At 49.5% G+C, this 13,077-nt stretch overlaps 1 protein-coding gene across 2 annotated transcripts in view; it reads right to left on the reverse strand.

The window, feature by feature from the left end:
- Positions 1-13,077, reverse strand: part of SLC39A14 (solute carrier family 39 member 14) — a 41,307-nt gene that overhangs the window by 5,652 nt on the left and 22,578 nt on the right. For both annotated transcript variants that reach the window (XM_046656517.1, XM_046656516.1), the window contains exons 2-7: positions 8,600-8,877; positions 6,670-6,856; positions 3,635-3,804; positions 1,562-1,684; positions 666-854; positions 333-540 (exon numbers count right to left, since the gene is read on the reverse strand). In XM_046656517.1, coding sequence (XP_046512473.1) covers positions 333-540; positions 666-854; positions 1,562-1,684; positions 3,635-3,804; positions 6,670-6,856; positions 8,600-8,863 — 1,141 coding nt within the window. In that variant the 5' untranslated portion in view covers positions 8,864-8,877. The remainder of the gene's footprint in view (positions 1-332; positions 541-665; positions 855-1,561; positions 1,685-3,634; positions 3,805-6,669; positions 6,857-8,599; positions 8,878-13,077) is intronic.

Genomic DNA, 13,077 nt, shown 5'->3' on the forward strand with positions numbered 1-13,077 from the left:
TTTCCACTATCTTCCCCTTTAATCCTCACTGTAAACCTGTGAAGCAGGTACTATTATTAACCCCACTGTACAGTTGAGGAAACTGAGCCACAGGATATGGGGCTAAAGGGAAACAAAGATCCCTGTAAAAAACTCCCATCATTTTAAAGATCAATTTTCAATTACTAATTCAATTGTTAAAAATTAGTGGTTAGATTTCACGTAGCACAGAGAACGTGTTCACTAATGACAATCAGTGTTGTGAAGTGTGGGGAGGAGTTAGCCACAGGAAGGGTGCCTGTGCCAATAACTGAGGCAGCACAAGTAGAGAGGCAGGGGGCGTGCACACTGACCTAGCTCATGTGGGAACTCCTCACAGAGGATGGCCACCGAGGTGCTGATGCCTTGGAAAACAGACACAGTAAAGGAGGCACCGATAGCCAGGCCGTCGATGAAATTGTGGAGGCCATCGCTCAGGGTGATCATCCATGCCAGAGTGCCGATATCAGAGTAGCGGACACCTTTCAGCCAGTAACAGGCGCTTTGGGAAGCCTGCAGGTCCTACAAGAAAGCCCAGGCCCACAGCCCCCAAGTCAAACAGTGGACAATGGACCTTCAAAGTAGGCCTGAGTCATCCAAGCCATTACTGCTTAAAGGCCCCACCAAGCATGAGACGGCCCACTAACCTGGACAGACAGCGAGCCCATGATGACCTTCTCATCCATCACAGGGGCCTTCCCATCCAGCTCACTGCTGCAGTGTTGAGGAATCATGTGGTCCAGATCCCCATTCTGCAGCTTCTCTGTCACCCCCTCCTCCTGGTCCTTCTTAGAAGGAAGTGTCTCAGAGGCATAATGGCTATGTCCGTGATGATGCTGGAGGGACCACAGACAGGGGTCAGCATGACACTCACCAAAACTACCCACTGAGCACCTACTCTGAGCTTGTGCTCGAGCACTGGGAAGACCTCGTTCCTGCCACTAGACAACACAAGCAGGTGATATGCACGGGAGCCAAGGGAAAGTCATCACAGAAAGCTGGACCAGAGGGCTTGGCTGACGTAGCACAGGCATCAAAGCAGTGACCGCAGGTCAACACCCATCCCTGCCAGGCAGCAGTGCTCCGAACGTTCAGAGCTCCTCCTTTGCAGTGGCTACGTTCATTCAATTCAGCAACCACTTAGGGGATGACAAGTGCCAGGCACTAAAGCTATCTTTTCGGAACTACACTGCAATAATTGGTCCCATTCTTTGCGGTCATACTTCACACACAATGAATGCACATATCTCCTAAAGGTATAAAAGGTATATTAAAGAAATAATCCAGAATAAAACAAAGGGGATAAATTACTGCTTAGTAAAAGGCACACAGGCCCGATGTGGTTTCTGGTCTGCCCTTACCCTCTGCTCACATCTTCATGAGGTGAAACAGGATTTCTACTCATGACGTCTGTGGGGTTTACTCCACGGTGGGAAGAGTGCAGGTACGCCCACCGTACGGGTGGTGAGCGGACGACACAGAAACATTTCTAAGCCCAATGCTTTCTCTAGAAGCGCTTCACTTACCAACAATTAGGCCTCACCTCGTTTTTCTGCTTAAGAAGCATCTTCAAGATCTTCTCTGTGAAAAAGAAAAGATAAAAGCCCCCGAACACCACTGCAGACTTGGAGACATAATTATCCTCCAGAGGGTTGAAACCAAAAGCCTGTGGACCCAGGAAAACAAAATGAGTTTAAGAAAATAAAACACTCTTCAAGGTTCCCTCTCCTTTCTTAACCACTTGCTTAACTCTCGGAAAGGAAAGACACACCGAGATCACTCTGCCACCTACCCATTCCCTTTCCAGCAAAATCCAACCCTTGCTGTTTCCCTAATGGCTCATCACCACGCCTGGCAGGTGCTCTTCAGCTTATTTTCTGATGCAAAAGACAGCTCATCCTTAGAATGTTACCCTCAGTGAGAAGAGCCTTGGATATGGTTTTCTACTTTTAACGAGGACTCTTGTCTCCACTTCTCCTGTGCTCTGCTACAAGGGCGGCCCCTGCCAGCAAATTCCATATTTCAGGGAAGACACTGTGTTTATTTTCATTGTTATCTAGTGCCCCTGGCTGATCTGCCCGTAAACACAAACCGAGATGGCGTAATTATACTTTCTAAAGTGGGAAATCCATCCCCCACTTAAATAGTAAGAATTGCAGCACCGTCCTGACCGCAGACCTCCCAGTGACCACAAAGCCAAGGAAGCAGACTGTTCCTTCATGTGTCAATTTCTGGGGTTTCGTCTTGAGTTGTTTCTAGAAATTTCACTTATTATGGAGAAGAAAAAAAAAAGAATCCATTGGGAAGTAGACCAGAGCAGAAATCAGGAGAACTCCACTCTCAGTGATGCTCCTCCCCGTGCTGGGGCCTTGGGAAAGTGTGCAGGGATCTGCCCCTCAGTTTCCTGACAAGAAACAGCCCTCTCGAGAACAGCTCAGAGATAGGTGATCCTAAGTACCCGAACTCTGGGCTGTTGAAAAGGTAAGTGTTTCTCCTTTCTGTTTTAAAGGGAGAAAATGCAATCTCAACCCCCAGTGCAGTTTTCTAAGAGGCACAAAGGTCAAGTTCTAGAGTAGAAACAGCACATTCAGGTTGACTTTCCAGGAGAGTCAAATCATTTTAGGGAAAGTGGAGTGAAAACAGGCAACTAACAGCTCTCCACGAAGGGTGGCAGAGTACAAAAGCACAGCTTTCAGAATTAGAGGGCCTGGCCTCCAGGATACATGCTCTGGAGCAGGTCAGATTCCGCATCCATCAAATGGATAAAACCTGCTTCGTCTCTCAATGTCACAGAGTTGATCTAAGGATCAACCAAGAAAACTCAAAACCCCATCCTGGAAATCATCCAGTGCTAGAAGCAGCGTGTCTTCCTGCACACTCAGGCTCTGTCCAGGCCTGTCAGACCACCTACAACGAAATCACTGCGAGCGTAGTGTCGCGAGCGGGTCTACAGCAGAGAACACAGCAAACCAGCTGAGGCCTCTCCAAGCTGCCCGCCAACCCTGACGAAGACCGCGCTCCCTCCTCTTTGGTGAGGGATAGTCTCGTTAACCTAAGCAAAGGGGCAAAGGTGCCATGAACATGTGTGAAATCAAAGCTTTCATTCGGATCACACCTCTGCCCCAAACGCCCTGCTGAGGAGAACTGATCTTTTTATTGAGACCTATGGATTCTCTTGATGTGGGGTTTCTTGTGCCCAAAGCCCCAAATTGAAAGCCATAAAGTGATCTAACTACACTAGGCCTTTTCACACAGCAGACAGCACTCCCGAGGCACCAGGCATCTTACAACAAACATTAACTCATGGGACCCTCACAACAGCATCATGAGGTCACTCCTATTATTTTCCCCATTTTACATATGAGGAAACAGAGGCACAGAGTGGTTAAGTGACTTGCCCAAGGCCACAGAACTTGTCGATGGTAAAGCTGGGATGTGAACCCAGCTCTCAACCCCATTTTATGCTGCCTCTGCTCGTGCCTACGTCTTAGCTTCACTTTCCAAAAGGAAAGGGCCTCCTTTCCAGCCTTCTGTTGAAATGGAGGGTCCTCCCACTGTGCCCTGTGGTCCCCAGGAGACTGGTGTGCTCCTGTGCGAGAGCCCTCGCTCGCCATACCTCGGGGATGAGCTGGAAGAGGGCGTTGGAGTAGAGGGTTCCAATCGCCAGAGCTATGAAGTAGAGCAGCAGCCTCTTGTAAAAAGTCTTCTTCATGAAGGGCACCACGCTGGCCCCCATGAGGGAGCAGAGGGAGATGACGGTCACACAGAGGAGACCATATCCCCACACTGCCGTTGCAGGAAGAGCCAGTCCCACCCAGGACAGGGAGAAGGGCGAGCGCCCCATTGCAGGCAACCACCATTTAGGGGAAGAAGGTGGAGAGGGAGGGGAGGCAACAAGGAAGGTTTTGGTGGATATTAACAAAGGAAACAAAAAAGAAAAATCAGAGAGACAAGTAGGGAGGGAGAGAGAAATAGAAAATTTGTTAGTGATTCAAATCTGACGAAATTTCCTTCAATCAGTTCAGAGGAAATGAGGAGGAATCCAAAGTGGCCTTGGAACCTTGTAGCTCCTGCCCTGTTGCCGTTGGTGGCCCCAGTTGCACCTGCCAGCTGGTGCGAGTGGCGGGGCGGGCTGCTGCCTCATCACACAGCTGAGGTGTGCTCAGGCCTACCCAGAGACTGCCCGGGCCGACTACTCAAGGGCTCTCTTCTCTTCACCAGAAAATAAGAGCAAGGGAAAGACACTGACCATTGTGCTGCCCGTCTGCTTTGTACATCCGACCCGAACTGCAGAGGCACATGCAACACCGCCTGGACTTGGAGGGGTTTGTGCAAGATACACAACCAGTCAGACGTGCAGGGCAGAACGGATGGAGAACAAGTCAGGGCCTATGCCCACAAACTGTTTCTTAACTTCTCAGGGATTTTTTGTTGGTTGATTGGTTGGTTTCCATTTGCTTTGAGGGGGCTCTGGCACAGAGAACAGAGTTCCAAGACCACCCTGTCACAAAAAATATTTCCTCCACCATTTCCCAGTGTCACACACCCCAGGCAGGACAAAACCGAGCCAGGGTGAGGCACTCCCCTGTGAGCCACAGTGGGGAGTATGTACAATTACTGTATTTCCATTCAATAGGCAATGAGGCATTTCATTTCAAATTTTTAAAAAATTAATAAATTCAATTTCCGGAGCTGAAAAAAAGAGCCCAAGATGAGGCCTGCCTTGAGAAGTGCTTACTGACTTCTGTGGCATTCTGATTGAGTATCAGGACGGTAGTGCTCAAACCAGATCTGCTCTTTCATTATGAAGAAGGAACAGGCCAGGCCAGGCCTGGGCACTCGCCTGCTGTCTCTTTGGGGTGAGTCTCTTGACTGGGAAGGCTGGACGGCCCCAACACAGGCCCTTTAGGACAGGCGGCTGCCCGTAGTCACCCTACTGCACACGTCCCTGCTGGGCCGAGAAGTCGGCAGTGTCAACTTGGATCTTATTTTTTTGAGCTCCTCAGTGGTCACAATTAAAAAACAAAATTAACAAACATTTCAAAACAGTCAAGTAAAGGCACCAGGAAGTCAGTCCTATCAGGAAGAAGTCAAGATGCAAACTATGACGGATTGAGTGCCCCTTCTCTTTATTTTGTAATTTTAACGTCATTTGTCTCTGTTAGTCTTCATTCCAAGTTTGGCTCTCTATGCTACAAATTAGGGCCTGCTTTTAAAAAAGGATCATTTGGTTTTCAGGCCAATTTTACTTTCCACTTGGCAACCTCTTTTCCCTCTAACTCATTCCAGATTGATAACCTTGTGGTGGCCTCCACTTAGAACAGAGCAGGCACAGGGTACCAGGGGCATGGATGGCAACCAATGGCTGAAGCCTTCCTTCTGAGCCCTGCAAACGGAGCTTAGGAAAGGCAGTGACTGGGGAAGGGAGGCTGTGAGGTCCCCAGCAGGAGGGCAAATGCTAAGAGCCTTGCATCTGACATCCCCTGAAGAGGCCAGAGACAAACCTGTGCCCCAGGAGTGAGAGAAGGCCCTTGAGACCCCGAGTCAGAAGTCATTTCCATGATATGAGGGAGAAGTTAATTTTTCAGGCAGCAGCTGTCGGGTGCCTTAGAGCACAGGGTGGGAGTGGGGGCACCCCGGGAAAGAAGACGCGCCCACTTCTGTTCTACTGCACCTCTGGGATGAGCTGGAAGAGCGCGTTAGAGAGCAGCGTCCCAATGGAGAGGGCGATGAAGTAAGTGAGCACACGGCTGAAAAACGCTTTCTCCGTGCACGGCAGGACGAGGACTCCCAGAAGAGAGGCCAGGTTTATCAGTGACACACTGAGGAAACCGAAGCCCCACACTGTGGAGGAACAAGAACAGACGAGGGCCCCCATTACTGAGGGCGGGGTGCTCTTGCTGCCTGGGACCATTCTGAATTCAGCTGTGATCAGGGCAGAGAGAGATCCACCAACCCATCAGTAAATATGTGTTGAGTCCATTTCTTGCTGGGTGCTGTGGAGAAGCCTAAAAAAATACAGCAAAGTTGCTATCCAAAAGAAGCTTACCTTTTAGATAGAGAGGCAGGTGAAAACAATATGAAAGGTTAAATACCACAGGAGTTAAATGATAGCAAGAAACAACATGAGGCACGACACAGCAGCACGTGCTAGGTACCAAGTGTCGGGCAGCTTGCGCTAGTACAACGGGATTTCAGAAGGGCAATCCGGGCCTGACGGAGCTGCGTACACTCATAAATCAGTGAGCCCTCTGTGGCTGCAGCAGAATCATGGGGCCGGGGAAGGGGGAAAGGATGAACTGGGCTGAGGGAAGACTCAATAAGGTCTCAAATGCTAAACTGAAAAACCAAGGCGTTGGCCCCCATGTAGTTTAATGAAAACCAAAATAGAAAAGCAGCCAAGAAAAGCATCTACAGATGGTCCAAAAGCCCATCTCTAACATTCACCAGCCATGTCGCCCAGTCTGACAATGCACTGGACCAGTCTTGTGAGTGCAAAAGATACCACTACAATCATTCCTCTAAGTCGCCCCTCCCTACGTTGGTAACTGGTCACTGATTAAACACTGAGTGAGCAGCACCATCTGATCGGCCAGTGGGCCACGTGAAGACAGCACGGGGACCAGGTCCCTGCCTTCCCACCCAGCTCACCTTCGATCGTGCTTGGCCGCCCCTCGTCTGTCTGCTCGTTCTCCTCGTTCTCCTGGTTCTCGGAGGAGCAGGCCCGGGAATCCAGCTGCTGGAGGACGGTGGGGCAGAACTCCCGGAACTCTTTCATCCCAATCCGGGACTGCTCGCTGAAGTTGTGCGCAGCAAAGAGGTCCCCGGAACTAAAGCACTGAGACAAAGGCAGGAGCAGACAGCCTCTTAGAACCAAAGTCACACCCTGCCCCTAAGCAGCAACCGACTCAGCCTTCCAAGAGGGGGAAAGAAGACAGAACTGTCCAAATTTCTGGTAATCTAGACTCATCTCCCGGGATGAGAGCGAGCTAGTCCCTCAATGTGCAACACTAACACGTAATCTTAGAAATCAGCCCCCCAGTGAACATACCTTATGCACAGCCATCTGTAAAGGGCTGCCCCCAAATTCTAGGAACAAGTGAATTCCAATCATTGTGACCAGGGTGTGGTTTCTATTCGCATCCTAAGGATACAGCTCCACCCAGATCCCAAATCTGGCCGCATATCACAATAGCCCAGGGAGCTATTACATTAAAATGCAGATTACAGATACTTTTCCAGAGCTACCAAGCACTGGTATCTACAGGGGAACTAGTCTCCTTGACCATGCAGTATGGTCCCCAGCCTGGAGAAGGTGTTGGCAGAGATTAGGAAGGAAGGAAGGAAGGAAGGAAAATCTGAAGATTCAAAGTCTACCACACAGCAAGTGTGGGCTGGCCAGTGGACAGGAGCTCTGCGTCCCCGTGGGAGGCGCCAGGGAAGTGGGTCTCACGTACTCTTCCTGCGAAGCACTGCAGTCTCACTTCTACCTAGACTCTACACACTCACACGCCACAGTCCTTATCCGAGTTTGGTTTGACGTGGGTCTATCTGTAAGAGAGTCGACCCCTGGCTGTGCCGACCAGTCAGAGTTTCTGGGACTACAAAGCTGAGAGCTGGACTCTGGTGACCCCAGCTGCACCAGGCTCCCCGGCAGCCTCCTCACTGACTCTAACACTCACCGTGCTCCTGTGGCTCTGCGTCCATGCCACACAGCCCCCCAGGCCACTAGATTTCTCTGAACTCTACTCTCCTTCAAGGCGAAGCTCCAGGACACCGGACCACAAACCTTCCTTGAGGATTCTAGCACACACTCAGCCCCCTCTCATCTCTGACTCCTACAATGACTGTGCAACCCACAGTAATTAACACTGCTTTTTAATATCAGCTTACTTTGTTCTCTGTTGGTTGAGTTCCCCATCTAGACAGTAAAATCCCTGAACGTGACTCATTCTTCTTTCCTCTATTTCTCACAACACTCAGCCCAGGGAACAAAGTAGATATAGAAAGACGTTGCTGACTGACTTATATTTGGCTGCAACGAACAGCCTCAGACCCGGATTAGACAAGAGGATATGGAGGAATAATCAGAGGCCCAGGAGCCAAAAGACCTGGGCCTCACTCCCAGTCCCTCCAGGAGCTCACTGCAGGACCTCAGTATCCTCCCCACAAAATGAAGGCTGTCTACCCGCACATGGAGGTGCCGCGAGGCTCACCTGGGAAAGTGGGCCAAGGGCTTTGCTAACTCCTCCCTGTTAGAAATGCTCACTGTCCCGGAGCTCCAGCTGCCTGGCAGTCCCAGGTAATCCCGGTATAGCTCTGAGGAAGAGCCTGGAGGGTTGAGAGCTCCCACTTCAGGGCTGCCCTTTGGTAAGGGCTTCAAAACACCCACGCAGGAAGTCCGGAGGCGCTGCTGGAGGCTCGGACTTGCCGATCCAGACGACGGGGCGGAGCTGTGTCTGCTCTGCCGTCAAGGCTTGCGTGCCCTGATCCTGCCTACCGTGAGCAGCTGAGCTCCCTGTGCCCAAGTGGACTGTGAAGACCGGGCGGCAGAGACAGGGCGAGCAGAGGAGAGCCTTACCGTCGAGAGGTTCCTCTGTCCCTGCGTGGGCTCGGTGACGTTGTCCCGGCCCACTCCCACGTCCAGGTGGTTGAGCAGGCCCTTCAGCTGTTGCAGGGTGAGGCTGTCACCCTCGCCATAGCGATGCATGAGGTCCTGCAGGAAAGAGGCAGCACTGATGGCTGGCGTCCCCCTGGACACAGCGTGAGCCTCGGGAGCAGCTGCCCATAAGCTGAGCAGGGTCAGCAGGAAGCAGGCGGGGAAGGCCGGGTGCAGCAGCTTCATGGTGACGAACAAGCCTGGAAGAGCAAAGAGCCAGGTGAGGGTGAGGCTCAAGAAACTCCCCTCTCCTCCCGCTCTCCCAACAGCCACACTCTAAACAGGAGGGGTCTCTCCTCAGAGTGAAGCCTGTCAGTATCAAAGCTGACTCTTCACTCCTTCTCTAACGCCCTGCCTAGCTTGAGAAAAACCCTTCTGAAAGCATAGATAAACAATATAAAAGGACAAATTCAACATGTTTGACTAAATTTAAACTGAAAAAGTAAAAAACTATGTGGTTATGTTAAAAAAGAAAGCCCTTATCTTTTAGAGATACTGAAATAATGATGGATTAAATGATATCTTATCTTAGATTTGCTTCAAAATAACAAAGGAGGGTTGTCTGCATGAGAGTACAGATGAGACAAGACTGGGCAGGAGTTAATCATTGTGGAAACTGAGTGAGGGACAGATGGGAATTCATTATAATATTCTGTCTACTTTTGTACATGTTTGAAATTCTCCAAAAAATCTAAAACAATTCATACAACTAAAAGAGGAAAAAAAAGACTGGGAAAAATACACACCATCAAACATGACAAAGGTTTATTTCTACACTGCGTAAAACAGGGAACAAACATGAAAAATACTCAATCTCTCCAGTTTGTTGAGAATACAAATTTAAAAGATGGATGGTGAGGCGAGCCCTGTGGTGCAGCAGTTAAGTGTGCACGTTCCGCTTCAGTGGCCCGGAGTTCACCGGTTCGGGTCCCGTGTGTGCACATGGCACCTCTTGGCAAGCCATGGTGTGGCAGGTGTCCCACATATAAACTAGAGGAAGATGGGCACGGATGTTAGCTCAGGGCCAGTCTTCCTCAGCAAAAAGAGGAGGATTGGCGGCAGATGTTAGCTCATGGCTAACCTTCCTCAAAAAAAAAAAAAAAAAACAAAGATGGATGGTGCTATTACTACTTATTAAAAGAGAAAAACAGATTTTTTTTTTTTAAAAAAGACAGGGGGCCAGCCCCATGGCCGAGTGGTTAAGTTCATGCGCTCCACTTCGGTGGCCCAGGGTTTCGCCAGTTCGAATCCTGGGCGCGGACATGGCACCACCCATCAAGCCATGCTGAGGTGGCATCCCACATGCCAGAATTAGAAGGACCCACAACTACAAATATGCAACTATGTACTGGGGAGCTTTGAGGAGAAAAAGGAAAACAGAAATCTTTAAATACATACATATATATATATATATATATAAAATCCAATGTTAGTGAAGTTAATCAATATAATAATATACTGCTGGTAGCTATAGAAATAATACGACACTTGAAAAGTTACATGTTAATAAAAGTATTTAAATCCTTTAAATTAGTAATTTTGCTTCTAGAATCTACATTATAGAAACGATCCAAAGATTAAAAGGCTATAGGCAGAAAGATGTGTTATGGTCAAGTGAACCACAACGTATCAATTTCATAGAATAGCATGCAACTAAGAAAAAACGAGAATCATGAGTTTAAGGCTAAGTAAAGCAGCAGAACGATTATATAACAGTTAAGAACTGAGAAGGAATGGAGAAAAATGAAAGCTTAACTGAGTAGGACTGATGATGTTTCTTTGTTAATCATTTCCCTTCGTATAGTTATAATTTAATTAATGAAATAAACAAATATCAGAAGGGGAAAGTGAGCCTCCTTAAAGGAGACCCTGGAATCCAACCACTGCAGTAGCGTCCACGCCTCCCCGGCAGCAGGCCCTGCAGTGGGTCACTCACGTCTGGGCCTTTGCCTGCGACACAGGAACTACAGCTGAGTGGTTGAGAGCAGCCTTGTTTGCATCCTGCCTCTGCCACTTAGCAGCTATGTGATCTTGGGCAAGTTATTTATCCACAGTCAACATTCCAGAACCACCCAGAGCAGTGATGCAGCCTACCAATGGCCTTTAGTTTCAGAAAGACCTGGCTTGAATTTCTGTACCACTGCTCGCCAGTTAAGTGACCTTAGCCAAGTTACTCAGCCTCTCTCTACCTCAGTTTTCTCATCTATAAACCTGGCACCTACTTCATTGGATTATTATGAAGATTTAATGACATGAGCTACGGAAAGTCACCAAGTGCCTGAACTATAGAAAGCAGTCAATAAAGTGCGGCTATTATTGCTTTAAGACTTTTATAATTAGCAGGTTCCTCTCCTTTGACTCCCTCTCAGCCCAGATATTAAGCTGCTGATGGAACTATCAGGAATACGCATGTGGCTAACTTTACTTCAGGCCACAGCACACACATCACCCAAGTCCTCTACCACAAGCATACCCAGGGACGCTGCAGGCTTTAGGTTCCACACATGGGGCACGCACAGAATCTGGGGACATAAAACATCACTCTTCAGTGGAATATACTTTGAGTCACACAAATGAATGGCTTAGGCCTCAGCAAAAATGATGGTTTATAAAAGTGTTTGAGACTAACAACTCGCAAATCTCCACCAAGAACCAAAAGTTAACATTATGATGAGCAGGGTGGATCTTAGACCCAAATGGCTAAACCTCATTGTACAAAGAAAGCTGTTCCCCCCCGACCACAGTGTAATCTGTCATGTGTGGCATGTGCTGTGCTGCCAAACAAAGGGGAAGGGACGGTATGCACTTGGAAAAGGAGAGGCCACGGGAGGATGAGTGCAAACCCTGCTAAGCACGTGGCATCCCTGACTCCTTGAAGAGAAGTTGGGATACTTATCCCATCTTATAAACGAGAAACTGGGGTTTGGAGATTGGGAGATGTGACCCACAGCCAGCAGGAGAGTAGCAAAGCCAGAAACTGTATTTTTCACGAACTGCAGCCAAGTGTGAATGACACGAAAGTCAGCGCACTCCTGGCCACTGTCCCCGCTGTGTGGAGACAGCAAACACACGCTCTGGGCCTATGGAGACCCACAAAACCCTGCACACCTCCGGGCAGGCCCTGCCCAACTTCTTGCTGCCCCAACAAGCACCTCAAATCCAGGTACAAGATGCTCTGAAGAGCTGTGAGGGGAAGCCCCAGGTGTGCCTGAGAGGGCAGGCTGTGCCACACAGGCTCCTCCTGCAGAACCACCTTAACAAGGCAAACCATCGCTCCCCCTGCAGACGTACCTCCCAAATTTATCTGCAGCAACTTCAGAACACTCAGAAACAAACACAAAAACTCTTCCAATGTGAGACACTCACGGTAATTTTAGCTTTACCTGGATGGGCGTTCACGTCCGGGTAAGCATTTACGAAGTATTTGCTCTGCACTGACCCAGTGGCCCCTCGGCCCTCGTGTGGCCCCTGTGGCAGCCTGCAGCGGTGGGCATGTTCATCAGGCGGAGCCCTCCTGCCCAGCCAACACTGGAGACACGACCCACCTCCCAGGGAGTCAGGGCAGAGTGCCAAAACAACCGGTGGGCAGTAAAGAACCCTGCCCAGTACTGGGGAGTTATTAGACACACTTCAGATCCAAGTGACCCTGGCCTTCGGGCAGACACGACAGGGGAGCTTTCTGCTCCAGTGGAGATTTTCTTCCCCTTACCTACAAGCTATTCTAAGAAAAAAAAGTTTATCAAAGATTCTCTGGAGGAAAGAATGAAGAGAGGAAGAAAATGCATACAGCCCTTGGTGCAGCTGGACGGCGAGGCCGGGCAGGGGTCCTCACCACAGCCCCAGCTGCAGGAGGAAGGCCCCTGTATTAAGGCCATGGAAACGGGTGGCCCCGGCTGGGCCACGCCAGTCCTCCCAAGGAGCTGAGCCAGCTGCTCTCAAGGACGCCTTCCTGGAGGAGTAAGAAGAGTACAAGCGGAGGGAAGGAACAAGCTGGAGGGAGACAAAGTTCTGGCTCAGAGGACCAGGCTCTCCCACTGCACAGAAGCTGGAGCCTGTCCACCCTTTGTTCACCTGGCTCGGCTTCAAAGAAGTCAATTATTTTCGTGCCTTAGGTCTGTCTCCAAGGTGCCAGACCCAACCTTCCCAGGGGACTGAAGGACCTGTGAGAAAGTCAGCAAGAAATGCTTGCTCTCGGCCCCTCTGTGGACTTCAGAAGTTTCCTTACCGTCTGAGAGGCTCCTAAATCAGAATTCCACCTGCCTGTCAGCCCTTCACTTGGTCCAGAAGTTTCTCATCCTAGAAGTAGCACTTCTGTCTTGTAGACACACTTTACTGTTGGATTTACCATTCTGCATTTTTTCTATGCCCCCTTCCCTCGTACAGAGGAGCAAATATTTACT

The sequence above is a fragment of the Equus quagga genome, chromosome 3, assembly GCF_021613505.1.
Source record: "Equus quagga isolate Etosha38 chromosome 3, UCLA_HA_Equagga_1.0, whole genome shotgun sequence".
Taxonomy (NCBI): domain Eukaryota; kingdom Metazoa; phylum Chordata; class Mammalia; order Perissodactyla; family Equidae; genus Equus; species Equus quagga.